At 49.7% G+C, this 26502-nt stretch overlaps 2 protein-coding genes across 4 annotated transcripts; both read right to left on the bottom strand.

The window, feature by feature from the left end:
- Positions 1–1850: 1850 nt before the first annotated feature.
- EXOSC6 (exosome component 6) lies at positions 1851–3202 on the bottom strand. Its single transcript, XM_036832563.1, has one exon. It carries the CDS (start codon positions 3133–3135, stop codon positions 2317–2319), a length of 819 nt encoding a protein of 272 aa, XP_036688458.1. The 5' UTR covers positions 3136–3202; the 3' UTR covers positions 1851–2316.
- A 1116-nt stretch (positions 3203–4318) lies between these two features.
- On the bottom strand, positions 4319–26273 carry AARS1 (alanyl-tRNA synthetase 1). Of its 3 annotated transcripts, none has more exons than XM_036832561.1 (21): positions 26182–26273; positions 22215–22379; positions 19185–19373; positions 18722–18867; positions 16516–16707; positions 15860–16004; positions 15367–15512; positions 14622–14730; positions 14317–14467; positions 13183–13307; positions 12600–12744; positions 11581–11759; positions 10772–10885; positions 9482–9688; positions 8793–8977; positions 7452–7560; positions 6664–6777; positions 5991–6110; positions 5781–5867; positions 5261–5374; positions 4319–4850 (listed from the first exon to the last, which is right to left on the bottom strand). In XM_036832561.1, the coding sequence occupies exons 2-21, from the start codon at positions 22356–22358 to the stop codon at positions 4665–4667; spliced, it is 2907 nt and encodes a 968-aa protein (XP_036688456.1). In that variant the 5' UTR covers positions 22359–22379; positions 26182–26273; the 3' UTR covers positions 4319–4664. The 3 variants fall into 3 exon arrangements, with proteins under 3 accessions (XP_036688456.1, XP_036688455.1, XP_036688457.1); XM_036832560.1 differs by having other exon boundaries at positions 25852–26199; XM_036832562.1 differs by lacking the exon at positions 26182–26273 and adding an exon at positions 26042–26170.
- Between the last annotated feature and the right edge of the window lie 229 nt (positions 26274–26502).

The following is a 26502-nucleotide window of genomic DNA, read 5'->3' as shown; positions in this document are numbered from 1 at the left end:
TCTGACTTCCATCACAGGCAATGCCCAGGAGAAGATGGGGCCCTGCCCTGTTTTTTCTCCCCTCTTAATTCGGGCTTGGTCGGCTCAAACGGACCAGGGGCTACGGCTGGGCAGCTGAGCCAGTTCTGGGCTGAAATGCCATCTCCTCCTGGAAGGTGGGTGGGGAGGGGGCTTTGAGCATCGTACAGGGAGTATCACAGGTGTGCCCCATGGCCCCAGATCCCTTGCCCCAAAACCATCCGGTAAGCCTGCCCCTGCCCACCTGCTGCCCCAGGGTCTTTGGGCTGTCTTGCATTGTACCATACTCCCCAGGAAAGCTGGAGCACACTGACCTTCCTGGACTGAGAATACCCAACCCTGGATCTGATAACAGCCTTTTGTGCAGCTTCAAAGGGCCCAAATGTTCCCTGCCCTACCATTTCCTCCTCTCCTATTGGTGGTCCCTGAGATGGGCCAAGCCCCTACTGTTGCTAGAGCCATCTCAGCAAGGCTGGGGCTGCTGGGGGGTTAGCAGTGAGGAGCTTCCTTTCCTCCACTTGCCTAGCTCTGGCCTGTGGGCTCCAGGGGACACTTACTGCTGCCCAAGACTGAATCACATCTAGGAAAAGACTGGGGTAGGTGGAGAAAATGCCTTCTTCTGTTTGGTGGTCCTGGGTTCGCTCCCAAGTCTCAGGAAGAATCTACAGTAGCACTGAGATGTTAGAGCTGCCAAGAAAGGGAGGTGGGGGTGAGAGACTGGGAGTTGTTAGCAGATGGCCCTCCCTTTCCCAGCCATACCACACCTCTCAGCCCTCGGGGCTAGAGTCCTGCTTCTGCTTCTCCTACAGGTGAAGAATCATGCAGCAGACCAGGAAGACAGCCAGTTGTAACCCCTCCAGGCTCATCAGCTCCAGGCACCTTCCCGAGTGGTTCCTTTCCTTGCCTTGAGTGATTTTCCAAAGGCCTCTCAGTGGCACCCATGCAACCCATTCTGGAGCAAGGGCAATGGAAATGGAGGCACGGCTCAGCCAGACCAGCCAGGAAGCCTCCCCCCAGTGCTGGCTTTAGCTTTGGTCATGTTTCCAGATGACAGTCTGGGGACTGGCAGGGAAGGGAAGCGGCCTGCAACTGCCCAGCACCAGCTCACCATTCTCATAAAGCTGAGGCCCACTCGTGGAAGGGGCAGCTGGACAGGGCCCACCTGCAAGCACCATCAGCCCTCTCTGACTGCAGGTACTGTTCCAGCGGCTCTCCTCCCTCTCAAAGCCCCCAATCCTGTCTGGGTGTCAACAGGGGTATCCTTTTTGTGTCGTTTCTATCTTGTTTCTTGCTGATGTGATACCATGTATTTCAGATCTGCTTTGGAAATATGTATTATGTCACTGGGGGGAAATAAAATTTATATTTTTTTCCTCTTGATCAGGGGTTCTCGGTGTGGTCTCCAAGCCTTATTCTGGCCCTTCGGCTGTCCCAGGCCAGCCCTTCCTAGAGAAGCTGAGCAGGCCTGAGACACACAAGCTCAGAAGCTCACACCAAGCCAGGGCAGAAAGGGCACCAGGCTGCCCCGCTTTTCTCCAAACCAGACCTGAGCACAAACCTGCACGGCTCAGGAGCCACAAAGGGAAGATCCTACCTTGTGGTCAGACAGGCCAGCTCTGCCCTGTAAAATGGCCAGACTCCATCTCCAACATCCAGAAACTCTCACTCCTGGCAGTTCAAGTGCCCTCTCCCAGGAGCCAAGACGGGATGAGGGACACCAGGACACATATAAGATAATGCTGTCTCAAGCCCTTGATACCAGGAGTCCGAGAACACACTACCCAGCTCAGAAGAGCCTTGCTCTCTTAAATCCTGTACCAAGAACAACAGAATTTTTCAGATATAAAAGAGTTTATGTTTTAGCTCAGATATTAAGTGGGAAGGTACAGCCCCCTTGTCCATTCTCTCAAAAGCAGCCCAATAATATAGGAGGAGGGTCACTGGCCGGCCTGCATAGGGTCCATCCCTTACGAGACACTAGCTCCAGGTTCCATTTTCCAGGTAAGTCCAGCTGAAGTCCTTTCCAACTTGGGGGTCAGGCTGCATTCGCAGGTTTCTTCAACTGAGTCGTGGCTGGGAGCCAACTCAATTAGAAAAGTTCCTTTAACAAAACAGTTTGTAAAAAAATCATCCCAACACAGCTGTCCAGTGCATCAGTTCTGAGCACGCCTCCCCAGAGCCTCTCCCGTGGTCCGAGTTCTCAGCTTGGCGCACGCAGTCTGCAAGCCGACGGCGCGGGTCCTTTCGGGGACAGCGGCAGCTTGGTCCTCGGCGTCCGTCATTGCTCAGGGTTCTGGTTCAGGGCGGCGTGGCGGCGCCCCTCCGGCGGGCGGCCCGTACTAAGCACTGCTGCAAAACGGGGTAGAGGCGCTGGCAGCCCTCGAGACCCAGGCGCACGGCCTCCGCCCAGCTCTCGGTCGGGCCGCCCTCCCCGCTGCCCAGCAGCCCGGCCACCTGGTTGAGCACCGGCATAAGCGCCACGGTGAGGCCGGCGGCGGCGCGTTCCTCCTCTAGCAGCGTGGGATCCAGCAGCCAGGTGGGCTCGGGCCCCAGCGCGCGGCTTAAACCGCAGCCCACCACCAGGTCGTACATTTCGATGCCCGCGTCGGCCAGGGCGATCGCGGCAGCCGTGAGCGCGGCGGCCAGCGCCGAGCCGCCGTCCTCGAGCAGCAGCGCCGACACCTCGAGCTGCGCGCGCGGGTAGCGGCCCAGGCGCACGGCCGGCTCGAGCGCCTCCTGCAGCGCCAGCGCCAGCTCACGCTCCTCGCTGCCACCCGGGGGAGCGCGGCGCCGGCGGCCCGAGAAGGGCGCGCGGCGAAAGTCGCAGAGCAGGCGGCCCCGCAGCGCGGCCGGGGTCTCACCGCCCGCTCCGGCCGGGCCACCACCGCGCTCACCGCCCTCTACCTGGCGTGGGCCGGACACTGCGCACAGCACCTTGGTGCCTCCCGCCTCCAGGTAGGCCGAGCCCTTGGCCTGGCTCAACAGCCCGGCGCGCGCGTACACAGGCCGGAGCCGCGTCGGGTCGCGAGCGGCCGGCACCTCGTCCTCGTCGGTCGCGTACAACTGAGGCGGCTGCGACTCCTCGGGCCCGCGGATGCGGCGGTTGTCCCCGGGCATGGCGGCGCCTGACGTGCGAGCCGCCTTCACCCGTCGGCCCGGCCTCGCGCACCGGCTCTTCCGCCGGCTCAAAGCCGCGCGCTCGCGCGAGGACTGTCGGGATAGCGGCAGGCCGCCCCGCACCGCCCCCTGCCGGCCCGGAGGGAGAACGGCGAGCGCTGCAGAGGCCTGGGGCCGCCGCAAGGACGCCCGGAGCTCCGTGGATGGATGGACGGATGTACCGGGCAGGCCTGCAGAAGTGGGACCTAGGCCGGCTCGGCTGACCTCTAGCCTTTGTGCTCAGGGTGTAGGGCTTCTTCCTTTCACTTGTGAAGCTGTAATTATTTTAATTTTGCACTTATTTGTGTGACTATTTTATCCATGTTCCCCACTGCCTTGCCCAAGAGGGCAGTGACCTTGTCTTGGTCACTCCTGTACTGTCAGTGCCCTGGCTGGCATAAACGCTTGTCGAGTGAATGAACGCTCCTTACCTGGCATGCACATAGTGCAACCAAGGGCCTCAGCACCCTCCATCTGCTTTTCATACTTCTCACCCCCAGGCCTTGTGACTGCTGGCCTCTGCTTCTTCTCTCAGCATAGACCTGCTTTTCCTCCTGCCTCAAAGTCAGCAGGCCTGAGAATGACCCAGGGCCCCGGAGCCAGCCTGCTGTACTCAGGGGACATGAAATCAGCCAGAGCAGGCACAACCAAGTACTGTACACTACTGCTACCAAACCCAACTGTCTTCAGACTTGGGTGAATGGACACAGAACCGGGTCAGAGTCTCCACCCTTACCGTCTAAGTGAGGTCCTGGAACCAGGAATGATGTGGCAGTCAAAGGAGTGGGGGGAGGCAACTGATGTACCCTAAACACCTCCTATACCAAAGAATGCCTCTGACCTCACACCCAACCTGCACATCAAGTGAGGAAAAGGGACATGGGCCTAAAAAATGAACATAATCGCCTACAAGGGGCTCTATTCTGTGGACCACCTCCACAGATGTCTTGAGGAAAATCTAGCGGCCATTATTCCCGAACCTCAGGGGTCTGGGGCTGGACTCGTCAAGGACTGCGACCAGAAGCCAGTTGGAGCCACAGCATTTATTCTACAGACACCCAGGGAGCCACGGGCTGTCACACTGGGGGCACCCGTTGGGGGGGGGGGTTGGGGGAGAGAGGGGAGGAGGAGATAAGAAATCACATGGCATTATCGAGTATTGCACATGGTCCTTTTATTCTCTGCAGCAAAAACGATTCCTCCCTGCAGGCCCAGAGCCTTGGGTCTGCAGAGAACTCTACAGACACAATCCTGGGGTAGTGGTTCTAGACAGATGGCGCTGATGTGCTCGGGGCAGAAGCGTAACGTGGGAATTGAGTCACAGGCTGGCTCCCAGGTTAAGTTCCAGTTACTGCTGGGTTAGGAGGACAGATGGGGCTGTTTAAAGGTCCCAAGATTAGAATGCCCTTGTGGGGGATGGAGCGCTCCTGGCTGGACGGATCCATCTGGGTGCGGGGGAGATGCCTCCTCATGGAAGCCGCCCTTCCGCCTCAGTTCTTCACATCTCCCAGGTGGAGCTGGGCAAAGGAGGTGGCCAGCTGCAGCGCCTCCTGCAGGCAGCCCACGTTCTTGCCTGTGGCCTGAGCGGACACATCTTTGCCACCACCTTTGCCATCCATCAGACCTGACACCTGTTGCACCCACTCACTGGCTTTCAGGCCCCGGTTGGCTGCATTCTAGAAGACAGGAAGGAGAAGTGGGGGTCAGGACAGAGGACGGGATTGAGGGAGACAAGGAGAGGGGTGGGATGGAGAAAGGATGGGGGAGCCAGACACCCAATCCTGCCCTGGGTGATGCTGCCAGAGCTAAGAGAGATCCTACAGTGGGTACGACAGCCAGGGCGAGGCATACCGAGTAGCAAAGCCAGCACGGTTAAACATATCCTCCACCAGGGAGGGGAGAGCCTGAGGGGAAGGGGTGCTGGGGAGGTGACAAACAGGTGAGCAGGAAAACGGCCACTTCTAACAGGGGTTGCACAAACACACATGGGTCTTGGCAAACAGGTGTAAGAAGAACCGAGCTCCCTGAGAAAAGCTATGGCCACTGGCACGGAGCTGCTGTGAGCAAGACTGCAGGGCACTCTGACCTGGGGGACTTGACACAAGCATGTGATCTTGCCAGCCTCATTATCCACTGTGAAGAGCATGGCAGATGTCTCAGGGGAATGCGTCTTGAAGAGCTTCAAGGCTTCGTTCAGGGCCTGTGGGGAGAACCTGGCATCAGGCCATGGCCCTGGGGAAGGGGGCCACGCTCTCCACAAGTGCAGCGCGTCTGCAGAGCTCAGTTCTCAGAGTGCTCCCACCCCCTACCCCCTTCTAAGAGCAGGTGCTGGTCCCCGGAGCCTGGATGGAGGACTAAGCACAGGGCCTCGCCCACGCTCTGGCTCGGAGCTTCGCCTTCCACCTCGAGGAGCCACAGCTCCCCAGCCACCAGCTCTCTCCATGGCTCAGCCCAACCTCAGTCCCAGAGAATGGGCCGTCAGGCAACTACTCTGCTCAGAGCCACAAGGCTCCCACTTCAGCCACCGGAAGGCTGAGACCCCGAGAGGAGGAGACAAGCAGCAGACAGGCACAGGGCGGTGCCATGGAGCCCCAACCCCGGCTTGCCTTGGCCGAGGCGCCGCTCTCCATCTCCAGGATGACAAGGGGCTGGTTGGGGCTGCTGTCAATGAGCTGCTTTGTCTTCTCCAGCACCTGCAAGGAAGCAAGTCCAGAGGAGAGGCCTCAGGTCAAAGGCTCAGACTCCGACACCCAGAGAGCAGGCTGCACAGCCTTTGCTGGGTAAGTCCTCCCGGCTCCTGCACCGCCAGGACTCACCCGCTTCTGGACATCGGCTTTGTTAGCTCGGTCTAGGTCATCCATGATTTTCTTCAGGGATCTGAGATTCTCCCGGAATTCATCCTTCTGCCACTGAGGGATGACTGCGGTGGCCAGAGCCTGGAACCAGAACAGGAACACCACTGGGAGCTGGGCCACGAGGAGCTAGGATGTGAGCCCACCCCACCCTTCTGGCTTCTGACACCGAAGTCCCCCAACCAGTGTCCAGAAGGAGCGAGAACACAAGAACAAAAAGGAATCCACGGGCCTTGAGACCAGTCACTTAATGAGCAACTGCATCAGTTGTAAGGAGCAGGACTAGAGAGAAAGGGGCAGAATAAAGAGAGCTGGGATCCTCTGTTAGACCTGGTCCCCCCAAGGCAGTGAACACAGTCTGTGATGGGCTAATGGGAAGCCCCCGAATATTAACAAACACCAGGAGACCTGGAGACAGTGGGCTCCCACAGCACCTCTCCCAGCCCCCTCAACACCGGTGCCCACTAGTGCTCAGAAGGGGCTGCCCTGCCATCGGCAACGGGGGCAGCAGCTGGTTCCAGGGGGTCCGCAGGCCAGGATCCGGAGTGTCCCCTTTGCAAGGTTGCCGGACATCAGAAGTCAGTCCAAAGGCCCACTGCACCGAGAACCAGGACCCGAGGAGGGAGGCCGCCCCTACCTCACCGAGGTCCGCGATCTCCCTCTGCACGTCCTTATTTGGCGCAGTCTGGGCCTTCACTTTGGCCTCCGTGACAGAGAGAGATTTCTTCAAGCTCTCCGCTTTCCTGAGCGCCTGGGAGAAGGACAATCAGAGTTGTAAACTGTGGGTCAGGCAACTTCCAGCTTCACGACTCTGTCTGTAAACGGTGGCAGACACTGATGGCAGGCTATGGAACAACACCCCCCCAGAACACCAGAACTTTCTCTTCCTGCAGGAGCAAGTGTTTGCAGCCTCGTGCCCCAGAAAGGCACACCCTCCTCACACACCTGGCCAGCGGAACTCAGGTTCAGGGGCTGACGGAGAACTCATGAGCAGGAGCCCTTCCCACCTATGAGATCATCACTCCTCAAGCCTCGGCACACATCAGGCGTGAGCTGCAGTCCCCACCCCCAGGGCAACTGTCCCCGTACTCCATGTGTCTCAAACTGGGTACAAACCCCTAGGGAGGTGTGGCTAAGTGCTAGGGGCACAGAAGCCACAGCAAAACTATGGCCTACCCTCCTAGACACAGACATCTTATGGCAGAATTTACTTATATTTTAAAAGATTAAATGTAAGATAGCTAGAACGTTTCCTGCGGTGCTGGCTTTCTTCTGCCAGGTGGGGTAACGGGAGGACACTCTGGAGGGAGTGCTGTACCTCCGATTCTGACCGCAGCGGCCACGTGACCATCGACACTGTGGATCCACAGATTGGGCCCCTCTTGCCTTGTTCAAGTAAGCCACAAACCAGCCTGACCTGCTCACCTTCTGGGCTTCGGCACCTGTGACAGCAACAATCCTCCGGATGCCCTTGGCAATAGCTTCTTCACTCACAATCACAAAAGCTCCCGCGTGACTCGAATTCTGCAGATGCCTGAATGGCAGAAGGCAAAGTTCATGGTCCTCACAGCACCCAGGAGCCCTTGGCTGGCAGACAGGAGCCCTAAGTGGTAGTCACTCCCAGGGAAGCTCCCTCAAGGGGATGATGAGAAAAGGCCCTTCGTGTTTATTTCAGAACGCAGCTGTGGCCTGGAAGGGGCAGGCAGTCAGAGAAGGCCTGGCTGGGGCCGATATTGAGCAAGGCACCATGTTCCTGTGCCTCAGTTTTCTCATGCACGAAATGTGGATAGTTCTCCCTCACCGGACTGCTGCCTTCTGTCCCTGCTCAACAGCCTGAGAGTATCGGTGGATTCCCTTTCAAGTCTTACCACAGCACCTCAGACAACCCCAGGGGCTCAAAGAACCTCAAGTGCTCATTTACTCTCAGCCACTCTGCAAGGATGATGTAAAGTCTCCGAAAGCTGTTTCCAGTGCTCTAGAGAGTGTCATGTAGAGAGGTATTAAGGCAGATGTGGGACTCATTTGAAGGCCCAATTCTACTGGACAGAGGGAGGCCTGGAATGTGACCTCCCAGATCCCTACCCCATCCTCCACGCGCCCACCTGCTCTCTGCCTGCCTGAGGCTCACAGGAGGCCCTGGATGGGCTCTACCATGGCCTTAAGAATGTTTTTTTCCCCCTGATTTCTTTGCAAGCAGGAACTTCCCAGGCCACCAGACGGTCCCAGAAAGACCCCAAGGGCTATGGAGGACTCCAAGTTGGCAGAAACATGTGGCTGCCCACAGCCAAAGTGAGCCGGGTCTACCGTGGGGCCTGACTCAGGGGCTCTGAGACAATGAGGTTAATTCCACAGATGCTGCTCAAGCCTACAAAGGGAACTATGTGAGGCCCTGGGAATGGAAAGTGGCTAGGACCAGATCAGAAGCTCCAGGGCCCTGCTGAATCATGAATCCCCAGGCCTTCTGTCGTCATCCGTCCAGGGAACGAGAGCAAGCAGCTGTAAGTGTTAAGATGACATTTTTCACCTTCCCTCCTCGGAAGAACATTTCATCACACACCCAGTAAATGTCAACGTCAGACACTGTGGGGTCTGATGGGAGCACGCAGGTGCTGATTCCTGGGAACGCTGTTTGGCAACTGCATTTCTGAGGACTCTGTTTCAACCTCAGACAAACGAGAGCTGGTCTAGCCTATCACCCACATCCTCCGAGGGCGACGCAGATTAACAAAAGGCAGGCCCGCCCACTGCTCCCCCTGAAGTACTCACGTTCCCCCACAGAACTCAACAGAAGTGAGCGAGCCAGCAGGACCGGAGGGATCATCCAACAGCTCAGACACCGGGACCCCAATAGAGACGACTCGCACAGGGTCAGGATAGGTCTCATCAAACACAGCCCGCAGGCCCTGGATGGCTTTAGCTGCTGCCAGAGGACAATCCTGGGTGTAGACGGGCTGCCACGGAAAGAAGATAGGAAAAAAAGCTGGGAAAAGATCTTCTCTGGAGGTGCAGTAGGAAGCAGCAGGGAGAATGCAGTCTTGCAGGCAGGGCTCTGGGTTTCTGATCCCGGCTCTGCCCATCATGTGCCTTGAGCCTCCCAAAATAAAGCCCCATGTGTAAAGTCAAGGGGCTCAAAATAGGAATTTCCAACTGCTTTGTTAAACCGTGAACCAAATCTCAAATGGATGTGCTGTATGTAAAACAGATTTAACTAAAAGAGCTCTGGTTGTCCTAAGGAAGGGGCGGACCAAAGACCTCCCTGAGGCCCCCCACTGAACACCAGCACTGCCCCCTACCCAGCACAGTTAAGAATCACTGCTTTGAACACGTGTTCACAGGACAGGCTATGGCTCGACAGAGTGAGAGCATCTGGGCGGGGGCGGCTCCGTACATAGAAAGCGATGGTGCAGGAAGGAGTGAAGTTCATGACCCAAGAGCTCACATGTAACGCAACCTACCTTGGCAGCTTCAATCATCTCGTTTGCAATCTCCTCGGCCTTCTTGATCTGTTGGGTGGACATGGCTCCCTTGGCGGTGAAGTCAAACCGAAGGCGGTCAGGAGCAACCAGGGAGCCTCTCTGGTCAGCCTCCCCAAGCACGGAACGCAGGGCGAAGTTCAGGATGTGAGTGGCTGTGTGGTTGCTCATGACAGGCCTCCGTCGGGGCTATAAAGGGCAGAGCAGGCTGGTGGAGAGGTCCGCAGCGGACTGCTGGTCGGCCCCCAGTACCTGCTCTCCCCTTCCTCCCAAGTACTAGAGTTTTTAGTTGGACCCATGGCTGCCCAGAATAAAGCCTACAGCTTCCCTGGCCGCTAACTGTGGCCATGTAACTAAATTCTGGTCAGTGGGCTGTGAGCAGAAGTGACGTGTACCCTTAAAGGAACACACCCTCCCCTTCCTCTTTCCCACTGTCTAGAACAGGAGTTCGCAAGTTATGGCCTGTGGGCCGAACCCGTCCTGCAGTCCATTTTTATAACTAGGTTTATTGGAACATAGCCACACCCGTGTGTTTACGTATTGCCTACGGTGCTTTTGTGCCACAACGGCAGAGTCGAGTAGCTGTGACGGAGACAGTATGGTTCAGAAAACCAAAACTATTTACTATCTGGCACTTCACAGAAAAAGTGCCCCAACCCTGGCCTAGAAAATGGATCTGACAGCTACCTTCTTGGACCATGAAAGCAAAGGCAACGCCCCAGGAATGATGGTGGAACAAAAGCAAGGAAGAGCAAGGCCCTGTGACTTTGTGGGGAGGGCCTCTGCATCAGCTCAGACTTTCAGGTGAGAAACACATTTCCGTCTTGTTTTATGCTACTATTATTTTGGAGCTCTGGCACGTGCAGCAGAACCTATTTCTTCATACAGGATCCTTGGCTCCTGAAGAAGTATTTGAGGTTAAGCTGGAGAAAGGCAATCCGTGAAAATGAAGGTATAGGATCTCAACTGAAATCACTGTGGTCTAACTTGGGAACAGATTTAACTCTCATCGACATCCCTCAAAATTTACTTCTGCACCTTACACGCAATCATCTACTTATAATTTTACTTAGGAGGGACAGTAATGATGGACCAATTTAAAGCCAGAGGAGGAGATGAATTCCTTTCACAACCTGCATCAAATCACTATGACGTACACTTTAAAGAACTCTTGTAATTCTACATGCCAGGTATGCCTCAATAAAGCTGATATTTTTTTTAAAAGGGGAAGGAGAGATGATTACTAACCAGCCTAAAGCAACTCAAACTCACCTCATCAATAAACAGCCGGACCTGATCCCCCACTTTCAGGTTGCCATAGATTGTTCCTATGTGCAGGACATATCCTCCTCGGACCTGAGCGTTCTTCACCGTAAACTCAGTTTTCTAAGAGGAGTCAAGGAGGAGACCAATACATAAATAAATCCAAATACATATGTGTGTGTATATATGTATATATATAAATATATATAAATGGACATAAATATGAATTCTCCCTTTATGTACTATACACACATACCATTAATACCATTATATATACATACATACATATATATATCGACCACTATATAAATATTTATCATTACAAACACACTTTAAATATGTAATACATGTGTATATATACACAGACACAGACACACACACACTCTCCATTAAGGAGCATCTTAGAGAACTAAAGCCATTGTAAGGAAGCTCAAGCCCAAGAGACTAGGTAACTCATCCAAGACCGCAGAGACAGCAGTGGCTGAGCTACAGGCCACGTCTTCTACGAGGATGTCTGCCCTCCAGAGAACTATCTCTCCTTATTTACAAGGAAAGCCTGGAAGAACCAAGGATCAACCTAAGCAGCCTGGCTGCAAGGATCCTGCTACAAGGGGACCTAACGGCGATGAAAGCAACACAGTACAAGAAGCAGCTCCCTCGGCTTCAGAAACACTGACCACAGAACACGACCCAAAGGTCGGTGGTGTCTGCCCCTCAGGGCTGGGAGCACCGAGGAGACAGAGCAGCTGCCTGGGGCCCAGGCCCGGCCCTTTGCTGGGCCCCCGCCCCCCACTAATGAAGAAGAACTGCTGGCTTACGTCTTCGCTGCTGTCATCGACCTTCACCAGGTAGCCTTCGTCGTAGATCTGCCCTCCTTGCTCGGCATAGAAACAGGTCTTGTCCAGCACCACTCCACACTCCTGGCCCGTGGACACTTCCTCCACAAACATCTTGTCCCTGCGCAGAGCCATCACTGTAGCCACCGCACTCTCAAACACTGCATACAACGGGAAAACACGGTTGATGACTTCATTCACACATTCTTAGCTGGCTTTTATCGGATTCTATTTCTCAAACTCTCCTTAGGTCCTAATTGTCTAATTTCATGTTGGAAGAAGCCTATTAGACTCCACAAAAGGGCTTAACATGCTGGTTTTCTACTGGAGAATATAATACTCAGTAGGGGTGACCAACTGTCCTGGTTTGCTTGGGACCAAGGGATTTCCCCGGGTATGAGGAAACACTGGGACAATTTCAGCATCAACACTGGGACAATTCTGGGAAAATAGGACAGATGGTCACCCTAACTGTGAGCTACTGAACAGAAACCTGGTGAATTTGATTAGTAGGTATTTAAGAGTAGTAATAAATTCCCTACTCCAAGGTCAATTCATAAGGAATGTATTCCTTTTGTGGGCTTCCTTAGATAGATTTAGGTATCTCTGCTGGAGCAAAAAAAGCAAAAACATGTAGCGCCTGTATATTTCTTTTGAGTTGTCTTAACTTTAGAACGCTACTATCCCGATGCAAAATTCAACAGCCACTGTGAATTTTATCAATCAATGTCATTTTCCTTGTTTCCTGCAAGATGTTGCAATTAGGGAAGACTGGGTATAAGATACAAGGAATCTCCTGGTAAATTTCTTTTTCTACAACTTCCTGTGAATCTATCATTATTCCAAAATAAATAGAAAGTCAATCACCAAGGGTCTCTCTGAGTATAAAATTACACAGCATGACTACACAGCACTGCAGGCAAGGCTACCATGGATATCCTGGGTTCCTAGTCTTGAGACTCATTGCTTGAAAACCACCCCAGATGAGCACACTAACATACCGTAGCTCCCACTGGAGTCCGAATGGTAATTATACTTTGGGGAATCTTCTGTTGCCTCCAGACCCTTTTCCCGGAGCTCTTCAATAGCATAAATGTCCAGCATAATGAGATCTTCCCCACCAGCTCCCTTGCCCTGTGATTTCAGCTGCCAGTAAGAGAAATAAGCGTAAGTTACCTCAATGTCAAAGAAAAAGAACTCTGAAGGACTTGAAATTGCTAAACTATGCCCAATGTAAAGCTCTAAAACAGAGTTTTTTGATCTCAGCACTCCTGACATTTGGGGCCAGGTAACTCTTGTTCTGGGAGGCTGTCCACTGAAGGATGTTGAGCAGCATTCCTGGCCTATATCCACTACAGGCCAGTAGCATTCATCTCCAGTTGTGAAAACCAAAAAATGTCTTTATACGCTACTGCCAAATATCCCCTGGGGTAAGGGGGGCAAACTGCCCCCACTTGAGACTCACTGGTCTTGGAAAAAAACAGAATTTCAAAGACTTTAATGGAAGGAAACTCTTTCTTGCCTTGCAGCCAAGTGCTGCCTTGATTGGTGCGGAGTTTCTTGCTCATTCCCCAAATGCTTTACCTGAGCCAGCTTCCTCTCCTCTTCAAAGCCATCCATATCTACCACCAGGCCCTTCTCTTCAGCAATCAGTCCAGTAAGATCCACTGGAAACCCATAGGTGTCATAGAGGAGCCAAGCAGTGTCCCCTACACAGCACAGAGGAATCACGTAAGAATGACAGGGATGGCCCGCCTTCCTTTCCATCCCGACCCCTTCCCAGGAGGACACTGGCAGTGACAGGAGGGATTAAAGAGCCAGGCAAGTGAGTAATGGTTCTGTGTATCTGTCAGAAAATCCATCAAATCTTTTGCAGTCAAGCTGGGGGAAGCACAAGAGGTCCCTGGAAAAGTTCTGTTTCTTAATCTGAACACAAGCGTGTTCAGTTTGTGGAAATTCATCAGGCTTTCACCTTGAACATTACATTATACTTCCATAAAAAGTAAAAACTTTTGGATTTAATTTTCCTGTCTGGTAAAAAATTAAAGTTGTAAAACACTATATACTATTCGTTCCCATTTTTTGCTTGTGCACGTGCACACACCCCTATATACGTTTGTATGCAAATACAGAAAAGTCCTGAATAGTTATACAACAAACTCTAAAGACTTGTGACTTCTGAGAAATGAGTTTGGGAAAGGGGATTTTCACTTTTTACTTCTGTACTGTTTGAATACTTTGCCACAATAATATGTTACTTTTATTTTATTTATTTATTTTTGTCTGTGTTGGGTCTTCGTTTCTGTGCGAGGGCTTTCTCTAGTTGCGGCAAGCGGGGGCCACTCTTCATCGCGGTGCGCGGGCCTCTCACTATCGTGGCCTCTCTTGTTGTGGAGCACAGGCTCCAGACGCGCAGGCTCAGTAATTGTGGCTCACGGGCCCAGTTGCTCTGTGGCATGTGGGATCTTCCCAGACCAGGGCTCGAACCCGTGTCCCCTGCATTAGCAGGCAGATTCTCAACCACTGCGCCACCAGGGAAGCCCTAAAATGTTACTTTTATAATCTTACTATAAACCCCATTTTACCCCAAAAGCGGTCTAACCAAGCTATGCTCAGCCTTTGGAGACACAGGAGTCCACTGTCGGTTTGTGAGAAAGGGCTTGCCTCTTCCAGAAAGATGAACCAGCCTATTGAAGAAAGGAACAAACCGGTCCTTACCGGGAATGGTTTTGCCGTCTCCCAGGCTCTGAATTTTCCTGTCCAGGATGCGACGCCCTCTGCTGAGCGTCTTGAGAAATTGCACCTCTTCTTCATTTATGATGTCCTTCACCATATCTGGGTCCTTCTTTAGCTCAGGAAATGCATCTCCCTGGTAAATGGGAAACACAGATATGAGCCCAATGAAGGCAGGGACTATACTATGACTCCTCTAAAAATTCTCATTAACAGTGTGATATCTCCCACTCTACACCTTTTAAGGTATGTGCTTCAGTACAGAAGAGGTGAACAGGAAATACACCTACCAGGGACTGGACGACAACATCTGCTAATGTAGCAAAGAAACCCCTGCTGGCGTTGAGTTTCTCATGGGAGTATCGAACAGCCCGGCGGAGAATCCGTCTCAACACATACCTGTAAGAGGCAGAACCCAGTCTCCTGCTAGACAACATTCCCAGCCGAGCGTTTTGTAGTGGGTCCTTTGGAATTCTACCCAAGCAACATGACCAATTTTTGTCTTTCTCTTTCAGATTCTTTCTTTTATCCTAAGCCTGCCTTTTTTTTTTTTTTTTGCATTCCCCCAAGGTCATTACATTAATTCCAGCATAAAACTCAGTAATATAATCCACAAATATGCATCAAGGATAACCTGGGATAACCTTGGTTTATTTTCCAAGCTTGTTCTGTTGAACCAGAGATGGAGGCAAGAAATACAGACCAGACGGCCAACTTGATGCCCACAATCCAATCCCAGGTCCTGGCTGTCAGTAATGAAGTTGCCTGGGGTTCATCAGTATCTCCCCTGCCCCTGCCAGTATCTTATCAGACAACCTTAAATACAATCCTTATCATCTTGTACTTGGCAGCAGAAATTTAATATAGTGAACTCTTCAAAGTGAGCTGAAACTCCCTTTATCCCTAAAAAAAGTAAAAGGATCCCTCCAACTACCTAGAAGACAAACAATAACGAAGTATGGTGTTAAGTTCCACAGAGAGCCACAAAACTCAACAGCGTCAGTCCTAACCCTGCCCCACGTGTAACACGCTTACCCCCGCCCTGTGTTGTCAGGTCGGCCACCATCAGCCAGGGCCACGGTGATGGTCCGAGCGTGGTCGGCCAGCACCCGGTAGGCCATGTCGATCCCATCAGCATCATCAGCACCAACCTTCCCAGTGTATGGCCGAGCACCCGTGCCCTACAGATAAAAACCAGGAGGCAGCGCATCAGGAAGCAGCCCTCCTAGTGTTGCCTCACCCTAGGAGGTTCAGAGAGGGCTGACGGGGCATAAAGAGAAAGGATGACCCGCTTGCCAGATCCTATAACCCCAAGAAAGGTAACAGGAGCAAGAGTGAAGAGCCTCCAGCTAGGCCCCTGCACACAATAAAATACAGTGCCTTGTGCTTAGACCCCTGTGTTACTAACAATGAAGTTGGTAGATGGTCACAGGTACCCTCACCTGGCAAAGCATATGATTGTTTTATCTTTGACAGTACTAAGGGTCCAGCCTGAAACTTCCATAGAAGTCTGCAATAGGACCAGTACCTTCTGAATGGCTTCAAAGTAAGGGACAAAAAGGTCAGTGTCATAGTTGGACATTTTATTCTGCAGCACAGACACCAGTCGCTCCAGGCCCATCCCTGTGTCAATGCTTTTCTTGGGAAGAGGTTTCAGAATGCCATCGGTTTCCCTGCAAGATCCAGAGAAAGAGGAGGATGAAACATGGACTCAGGCTGCCACCTCTCCCTACTAGGTAGAACTCACTTTGCAGTTTGCAGGCTGTGACTATTTGCCATCTGCCTCTGCCTGTTTTGGTGGGAGGAGGGGAGTGAAGGGGGAAAGGGAAGAAATACTCTGAGGTTCATTAAAGAGTGAGGCAAGCTTCAAGGAAATGAGCTTTAAAACAGCAGTTCAAATTATAGCAAAAATGACATTATAGGAATAGCCCTTAAGCAGGTAGTATGTGGAATAAAACTAGTTTATAAAAGAATAGGCCCAGCCCTGTCCCAGAGATCAGAGGGAAAACCTGAGAAATAAAATTGAACAAATGTCCACAAGATCCCATGATGCCTTTAGCAGTGCCCCACTGTCCCCAAAGACGAGGATGGGAAGACAGCCGTGTGCTCTGAGTTCCTCTCGTTCTACGCAGCTTGAGGAAAGGTGCTGCTCTTAGCAGGAACAGATCAGGACCCCAAGGCCACCTGTTATACTGGATGAACACGAGGTTCCAGATCTCTAGCACATTGGGGTCATCCTGGTTGACGAGGTACGCCGCATCCCGACCACCAATCCGGTCATAGTGGATCTCACTGCAGGGACCACAAGGGCCTGTGTCACCCATCTCCCAGAAGTTATCCTTCATGTTGCCCGGGAGGATTTTGCTGTCATCCAGCCTGCAGAGAGCGGGAAGATAAGCCCAGTTATAGCTAGTAACAGGATTCTGCACAGACTTGCATCCACCAAAAAAGGAGATCCTTATGCATTTCTAGAAAGAAGGCTCACTCTTTGGCAATTACTAGTGCTGAGTCTGCATTCAAATCCTGATAAAGAAGCAGAACATGATTCTTTTCAAGAGTGACTACAACAGAATACAAAATGCACATATGCTGTGATCATAAATAAAAACATGTAAACATATAGATAAAGCCTAGAAAGGAACACATAAAAATGAAAACTTTCATGCTGAATATGACCAGAATTTACCTATCTGTCTATCTATCTATCTATCGGCCACCCGGCTTGTGGGATCTTAGTTCCCTGATCAGGGATGGAACCCATGTCCCCTGCAGTGGAATTGTGGAGTCCTAACCACTGGACCACCAGGGAATTCCTGACCAGAATTTAAACAAATTTCTTTGCACGTTTCTTTGCAAATGTTCCTTCATTTTTATAAATGAAAACAATTATATTATGACAGTATAAGTGTTGAAAAAAAGCAGCTGATCATTTAAAGTCACCTCTCTATGCCTCAATTTAGTCATCTTTTACCTTAAAATGACACCAAAAAGAATTTAATAAGGTTAAAACATTTCCAAAATATTGACTCTGCTGAGAATTGCTAAATAACAGAGCACTCAAAAAAGATTATGCTTGCTTGAAAACAAAGTACAGATATATACAAGCCAAGTAAAACAGGATTCAAAAAGTCAAGATTAGTATTTAAGTTTCACATGTGTTACTACTCAAAACATCCAAGTACATTTAGACTATAGAGTCTAACCAAAGAGGGATTTCAGACCAAGTACAAGGGGAAGCTGGATTGGAATAATATACCTGGAGTAAAAGTAATTTAAAAAAAAAAATTAAAAATAAAGGAGAAGTAGCAGTGCTTAAGTATATAAAAAGCTACGCACTAAAGGACAAGAGAGTGTAAGTAAAAAGAACAAGAAAATGAGACAAGGACATCATGGGCATTCTTGTTATCTACAGGGGAACATCATTCCACAATCAGATTCCTCTTGATACAGAGCTTCATAAATTCTATTATGTTCAAAGCCCAGTACACATATCACTCATCTATCATGTTACTTTTTATGCTATGTGATTTTTTTTTTTTAAATATATTTATTTATTTATTTATGGCTGCGTTGGGTCTTCGTTTCTGTGCGAGGGCTTTCTCTAGTTGCGGCGAGCGGGGGCCACTCTTCATCGTGGTGTGCGGGCCTCTCACTGTCGCGGCCTCTCTTGTTGCGGAGCACAGCCTCCAGATGCGCAGGCTCAGTAGTTGTGGCTCACGGGCCCAGTTGCTCCGTGGCATGTGGGTTCCTCCCAGACCAGGGCTCGAACCCGTGTCCCCTGCATTGGCAGGCAGACTCTCAACCACTGCGCCACCAGGGAAGCCCTATGCTATGTGATTTTATATTAGAATTATATTACGTTAAAAAAAAAAAACCCACAACTTCCTTTGTCCTAGACCTGTTTGACGCCATTACATTTCTATAAGAAATAAACTGTTTCATATCAATACACTCTGTTGAAAAAGACACACACATACACACAGGGCTACAGAAATATGAAAAAAGGCCTGAGAGACTCTATATGGGGTATCAAACTATTAACAAGGACTAATGTTAGGGATCTTCCATTTCCTATTTTTTACATTTCCATATAGTTTGAAATTTCACAACATATGCACTCTATGTACAATTTCTAAAAATATATAAAAAGCAAAAAAAAAATGAGACTCTTTATGTTGGCTTTCAACGACAGAATGATCAAGTAAACCTACTAAGAAGCAACAGATGCACCAAAGGATAATTACTCCCAGTCACCTCCACCTCCACATACACACCCCGAAACAGGAAATGGCGATGCACTCCAAGTCCTAAGACCCCACTCTGGCACTGAGTGTAGGAACCATTTTATTCCTCCATACTCATACTCTCCACATGCGAGCTACATTCTTACCCCAAGTTTTGCCAGATCTGTTTGCACTCCAGGTCTGGTTCTAAGCCGGCTGCTTCATCCCCCCCAAAGTAAGTAACGTAGAGTCTTTCAACTGGAATGCCAAACTCTTGGGTGAGAAGTTCTAGAGCCATCTTACATGCCAATTCCTACAAAAAGATCAAAAAGATGTGGAATATGACCAAACCAGAATCTATTTAATATGAGTAGGAGAGGTCCAATACAGTATCTTCACCATAAACAGTAAATTTACACAAGAAATCCACACGTAAACTGAAATCATAAAATTACAGGTACTGCTTCCAAGAAGTCTTAGAATTGATAAATGTCCTTCACTTCTGAATCTGCTAGATGATATTTTGTATCATGAAACAAGCAAAGTTAGAACCCATTTCCCTCCGCAGAAATGACTGTTTTGCTCAAAATCCCTTTGATCTTTGCTCAAGGATCTCCTCTTTGAACTTACCTTGAAGTAATCTCCAAAAGACCAGGAGCCCAACATCTCAAAGAAGGTGTGATGATAGACATCCTTGCCCACATCGTCCAGGTCATTGTGTTTGCCCCCAGCCCGGATGCATTTCTGGGTATTGGCAGCTCTGCTCAGCTTTGCCATAGGGTGAGATGGGTCAACAGTATTCAGAAAGATGGGTTTGAACTAAAAAAGAAAGGGAACATTTCAACTTTTAAAGAGCTGCTGTTATATCAGGTGGTTACATGCTGGCAGGAAGAGAACACACATAGCCCATTCCCTTCCGGATGTGATTAGCCTGCAATACAGAAATTTATCAGAGGCAGGTGGCCCTGTGGGCTGCAGCAGAGGCAGCCTGTCTTGGAGCAGCTCCTCCCTGGTCCTAGTTCTCCAACGGTCTCCACCACTGCCAGTAACACCAACTGCGCAAAGCAAAGCCCTGCCAGATCTGGGATAACAGTCAAGGTTGATGCAGTGAAACCTGTGCTTCCTCTCAAGTCTCTGCAGTCAGGGCTTATACCATCTTTCTGGAAGAACTTATTCTAAAACCAGTGTGCCGGCTTGGTAGTAAAGGTAATAAGGAAGAAAAAAATTTGAGACCTGTTAAGGGAGTAAAATGAGCACCACTTGGTCACACTAAGTCACACTAGCTCCATAATCACACATGGCTGGTGTGTGATTAGATATAGAGTTACCATTGTTGCAGAAAGTACATTGTACAGTCCTGCGCTAGACCGTAAACTCCTTAAAAGCAGAAACTATCTTACTTAGCTATTATCCAGCATCTAGAAAAGTACCTGAAAAGAATAGATGCTCAATAAATACTAATTCAAAATGTAAAAACAAACAAAGCAAAACAAAAAAAAACGCAAGGTATTTCTGATTAAGAGTCATAGAGCACATAAGCAAATGACTGTCTGGGTTCAAATCCACGCTCCAGCATTTACCAGCTTCGTGAGGTTGGGCAGTTTACTTGAGCCTTCAGTGCCTCAGTAGGATGGCACAGAGTGAGGATTAAATGAGTGAATATACATAAGACATAGAGCAATGCCTGGCGTATAGGAGGTGCTACACGCAGGCTACTAGTTACTGTTATTCAGAGAATGTTTATAAACCTTGGACTCCATGGTCCTTCTGCCAAGTACATTCAGTTCATGTGGGAGAAGACAAAGCCTAGGTATGCCTGAGTAGAATAAAACTGTTCCAGTGTTCCAGAAAACTCACCACCTTGGAAGAGTCCACCTAAAATTAGTGCCCTCAATTCCAGGTGTATGCATGGGACTCACACAACTGAAAACACTTTTATAACTTCATGGTTCATGTAATACAGGTGGAAAATGTTCCCAGCGCCTCTAGTTTTCCATGCTAGAGAAGAGACCTGAGTGAAGAGAAAATGTCAACTTATCCCACAGTGAGGGGCATCCTAAGGGCTGGTGGGTCCACCGGGCTAAGCAGTCACCCAGAGAACCTCCAAAGGAAAGTCCTGAGGGCCCCATCTAACCTGAATCCACTTCCAGCCAATTAAATAGTTTTCAATGTCACAGGTATATTGAAAAACTCCTTTTAAACACCTTTATAAACTTGTGATGCTCTCATTACTTCAAGAGAAAATGCTTGTCTCCAAAAATAAAACTTTTAAATATCTTTTATAGTTCAATTGCCCCAAACACAAATCCTACTAATAAAGTTTTGTCAGCAGTAGATCTGAATTGGCATTCGTGGCAGTAGCTTCAAGAAAGGAGTTTAAAAAAAAAAAAAAAATCAGTAAGCCTGTTCATGGGACTTCCCTGGTGGTGCAGTGGTTGAGAATCCTCCTGCCAATGCAGGGGACACAGGTTCGAGCCCTGGTGCGGGAAGATCCCACATGCCGCGGAGCAACTAAGCCCATGCGCCACAACTACTGAGCCTGTGCCCTAGAGCTCGTGAGCCACAACTATTGAAGCCCACGTGCCACAACTACTGCATCCCGCGCGCCTAGAGCCCGTGCTCCGCAACAAGAGAAGCCACCGCAATGAGAAGCCCGCGCACCGCAACGAAGAGTAGCCCCCGCTCGCCACAACTAGAGAAAGCCCGTACGCAGCAACGAAGACCCAACGCAGCCAAAAATAAATAAATACATACATTAATTAATTAATTAAAGAAAAAAATAAGACTGTGCATGGCCTAGAATGGGAATGAAAGCAAAGCCTTAAAAGAATCCTGAAGAACTGACATTTTATAAAGAAAAAAACAAGGACAATGAAAAGATGAAGAAGAACCACAACAGCTGAGTTAACAAGTCTCTTCAGGGCTCAGCAAGATTAACCCAGCCTCTGATTTTAATAAAGCACAGCTTTTTCCTTAGGAAAAAAAAAAAAGGCAAAACTTTACAGACTAGATGTAGGCTGTATTTTTCTTGAGAGGCATACAAGTTTAATCCATGAGTATCGAGGTCTCTCATCATAATTAAAAATAATGATAGTTAATATTCAAGTACCGGGGCTTCCCTAGTGGCGCAGTGGTTGAGAATCTGCCTGCCAATGCAGGGGACACAGGTTCGAGCCCTGGTCTGGGAAGATCCCACATGCCGCGGAGCAACTAGGCCCCTGAGCCACAACTACTGAGCCTGCGTGTCTGGAGCCTGTGCTCCGCAACAAGAAAGGCCGCGATAGTGAGAGGCCCACGCACCGTGATGAAGAGTGGCCCCCGCTTGCCGCAACTAGAGAAAAAGCCCTCGCACAGAAACAAAGACCCAACACAGCCAAAAATAAATAAATAAATAATTTAAAAAAAAAAAATTCAAGTACCTACTTCAAATACTGTGCTAAACATTTTAAATGCATTATTTTATTTACTCCTCACTGCAACCTAAAGGCAGGCACTATCATTATTCCTCATTTCACAGACAAAGAAACAGAGGTTCAACGACATAAAGTAGATTCTGCAAGATCACACAGGAAGGACAGAACTGGGATTCTGACTGACTCCAGGGCTGCTTTGCTGCCTCTGTGGACAAAAAAAGCCAAGGGGAAGGGAAAACACCCTTACCTGGTTCATGCCTGCGTTGGCAAAGAGCAAAGTGGGATCATCCAAAGGGATGGTGGCAGATGAGTGAACATAGGTGTGTTCATTTCTCTTGAAGAAATCTATAAAACGCTGCCGGATTTCACTTGCTGTTAGGGTTGAGTCCATCTCGAAAATAACCCTACGGAACTAACCAAAGGAAAAATGAAAGAAAATTAGGAGAATTGAAACTAAGAGATAAGTAAACATTACACAAGACTCCTAGCTTCTCAGGCCATGTCAAAGCAGGACACGGGTAAGCTGTTTGATCCTAAAACCTCTATGTTCTAATGTCCAAGGCTAAAATCATCATCGAAGCAAAACTTGCTGCAGTAGCAGACAGCAACCCCACATGCTCTTCCTTCCCCGGCCAACCTCAATCTGTTCAATACACCAACACATTAAGCGGAGGAGGTGGTTTCTTCATGCATTCATTCACTGCAAAAATGTATGGAGCGTCCGCTGTTCCAAGCCCTAGGTCAGGAATTAAGAAATGGGAATAAAACCTCACAGTTCAGTCTAGCAGAGGAGCCCCCTGGAGACGAGGGAGGCTCAGGAGACCCAGGTTCCAGTCCTAGCTCCAAGTCCTTAAGGGAATTACTTCACCAACAAAAGGGGGCCATAACAGATGAACTCTAAGGGCCCTTCCAGCTCTGTCTTAGTTACCACATGCCTAGAACTGTGCAAAGTTCCACTATTCCCAAAGCCAGGGCCTCTAGGTTTGGCCTGACCGTCTTGGGGAGGCAACAGTGGACCTGGGGATGGGTCCATCTGTACAAGGAACTGCCTTGCAAGTAGCAGGAACGTACCTGCCTCCACTTAGCTCCTCCAGAACCCAACTGCTAAACTGCTGCCTTCCCAGCTATTTGACTGCTAGGGAGTGAGGACGTTGTTGCCACACTGAGGAAGTAGAGCTCAAGAGCCAGTGAAAGAGAGAGGGAATCAGAAGAGAGGGAAATTAGGAATAAAACAGCTTTACAGTTTCAAAGCGCTTTCACATATATTACACGGCTTCTCTGACAGGCGGGTTAGAGAGAAGTGACAGGCCTTGGTAGAGGGTACCAATCACAGGCATGGAGTTGTAGTGCCATGTAGCACTGGGTGTCTAGAAAAATAGGAACCATGTCATTCACAACATTATCTAAAAGTCTCTAGAATTCTAGACCTAGCTCTAACCTTTAAAAAGTCACTTTGGGGGACTTCCCTGGTGGCGCAGTGGTTAAGAATCCGCTTGCCAATGCAGGAGACACGGGTTTGAGCCCTGGTCCGGGAAGATCCCACATGCCGCAGAGCAACTAAGCCTGTGTGCCAAACTACTGAGCCTGTGCTCTGGAGCCCGCGAGCCACAACTACTGAGCCTGTACACCACAACTACTGAAGCCCGCGTGCCTAGAGCCCGTGCTCTGCAACAAGAGAAGCCACCGCAATGAGAAGCCCGCGCACCACAACGAAGAGTCGCCCCCACTCACCGCAACTAGAGAAAGCCCCTGCACAGCAACAAAGACCCAACGCAGCCAAAAATAAATATAAAAAAAAAATAATAAATAAATTTAAAAAAAAAAGAAAAGTCACTTTGGGGACTTCCCTGGTGGTGCAGTGGTTAAGAATCCACCTGCCAATGCAGGGGACACGGGTTTGAGCCCTGGTCCGGGAGGATGCCACATGCTGCCAAGCAACTAAGCCCATGCACCACAACTGCTGAGCCCGCGAGCCACAACTACTGAAGCCTGTGCGCCTAGAGCCCGTGCTCCGCAGCGGGAGGGGCCACCGCGATGAGAGGTCCGCGCACCGCAACGGAGAGTAGCCCCCCCCCCCCCCCCCCCCCCCGCTCACTGCAACTAGAGAGAGCCGGCACGCAGCAATGAAGACCCAACACAGCCAAAAATAAAAACAAACAAACAAACAAATAAATAAATAAATTTATTTTAAAAAAACAGTCACTTTGGGACTTCCCTGGTGGTCCAGTGGTTAAGACTCCGCGCTTCCAATGCGGGGGTCGCGGGTTCGATCCCTGGTTGGGGAACTGAGATCCACATGCCTCACAGCATGGCCAAAAATTTTTTTAAACAATTAAATAAGTAAAAAGGCACTTGTCCTAAATTTGTTTCCTTTTTCGTAAAAAAGTAAGATCTACTCTGCCTACGCCACCTGGGGTTTGAGGCTCAAAAGCTATCCTGTATTTGGAAGCAACTTGTAACCTGGAACAAATTGGATACTATTACTTTACATCACTTAGCTCAAGGTTTTCTTCCTTCCTAGGAGGAAGATACAAAGAAAGATGTACACAGCGAACATGATGAGACTGACTCTTAGATTTATGTTTAATCACAATTTCAACTGATTTATTCACAACTCAATCAACTCATTACTCAAACAAAAAGCCCATTGGGCAAAAAGATGGTGAAACACGGGCAGACAGAGCCAAGGAGCTGACTAAAATCCCCACAGCTGAGGACTTTCTGTTCACGCTAAGGAGTCAAGGCTATGGTTTCTAGAAAGTTTGTCACACCACATTCTTCCTCGACCCTTCTCATCATGGCTCTCAATGAATATTAATCATGGTGGCAACAATGAACGTACGGTGCTAATTCTGACTGAGCAGCAACATCATAGCTGTTTCAGAATGTTCATTGCTCCTCCTCTAAATGTGTTACCTGAGGAAAATAAGCAGTTCCATTCCAAAAGACACATGAATTTTCCATCTTTGTTTATTCATTCAACATATTGAATACATACTGTATGCTGGGAACCAAGATGAAAGAGAGTTCATGCCCTTAATAGGGAGATAGTCACAGAAATAACTGCAGTATGATGTAAAAGGATCCAATATATTGCTGTTAGGCCCAATGGAGGCTGGGACTATTAAAGGCTGTGTCACCATCACCACTCATTCATTTATTCAATATAAATACACAGGAAGGCTATATTGGATACAGAAGTAGCACAAAGGAGGTCAGACTCCATTTTCCAGCAGGAACTGTAAAGGTCTTAAGTACCTTAAATCACACTGGCCTTTGGGTTTAAGGCTCCAGCCACTGGACCTTTCAACATGCTCTTCACTTGCCAGGTAAGCTGACTACCCTATTCTCCCTTTTTGCCTTTTCCTAGTTAATTTCTCATTGTTGGCATCTCAATTTCAAGGAGACTTATTTAAGGAAGTCTTCTCTTTCTTGATCAGATTCTCCCTATTTTATTCTCATAGCCCCAGGTGTCTCCCGTCATAATTTGCACATGCATTTGACAGCTGGAGGTCCATCTCCCCAACAGGCTGTAAGTTCCAGCCCAGTGGGAATCATGACTGGTGGTTTTTGCTCACCATTACGGGTATGGCCTCAGCATCCAGCACAGTGGTTGCTAAGTATTTCATGGTATAATTAATAACCCTTTAGTAGAGAACTGCGAATGAACTTAAAGCACACTGGAAACGCAGACCCTGAAAAAGTAATAGCTAAACGTGATGGAGCACGGAAAGTGCTTCTAGATGGGCCTGGACTAGTATCAGTTATTAGCTAATTTTAAGAATTTATGGAACGGCTCACAGCCTGATTCCACCCGTCTTGACCACTCTACCCGCCCGCAGCCCCGCCCGCCCCTAGGGGATTAAAACCAGGAGAGATAAAACCTCAGCTTTGGGCGGATGGTCAGCGACAACAGTGATCCTTCCAAGGTCTCGGTCCTCAGCAAGGCCACCCGAGGCCACTCCACCCCCAGCGCTCCAAGGGTCTGACAAAAGGCCACTCTCCAGCTGCCGTGTCGCCAAGCGGCTGCCTCAACCCCGGCTCCAGCCCATGCCCCCGTTCCAGAGGACTCACAGGGCCTGGCCTAGGGACCAAACGCCAAGCACAGCCGCTATCGCGGCGCCGTAGAACTCTCTCAGAGGTCAATCTGCTTCTCCCGAGGGTCGCAGTTCCTAACTCCTCCCTCAACACCCAGCGCCCGGAGCCACGGTTACCTGTTCCCGCAGACACGCAGATGTACCAGCGCCAAACCGCTGCCCTCGGCAGCACGCACCGCCCCGTCCAACCAGAGCGCGCGGATGGAAAGTGCCCCGCCGCGCCTTACCTTCCCGAGAAATTATTGGTCATCCGACATGCCAGTCAACTGGAGCACGAATCAGCGTATTAGTTGGTTTCTGGGAAGGCGGCTCTAAATCGGCTGATGCAATGGCAGGGAAAGAAGGGACTGGGGCACGTCACGTGACAAGTAAGGATGTGGACTTCTGGGGACCGACATTTTAGTATCCATACTCAAAATCCTAGTAGTTGACATGATT

Source organism: Balaenoptera musculus, chromosome 19 (assembly GCF_009873245.2).
Source record: "Balaenoptera musculus isolate JJ_BM4_2016_0621 chromosome 19, mBalMus1.pri.v3, whole genome shotgun sequence".
In the NCBI taxonomy this organism is placed as follows: Eukaryota; Metazoa; Chordata; class Mammalia; order Artiodactyla; family Balaenopteridae; genus Balaenoptera; species Balaenoptera musculus.
The sequence above is the reverse complement of the archived record's forward strand: the minus strand, read 5'-3'. Positions and strand labels throughout refer to the sequence as shown.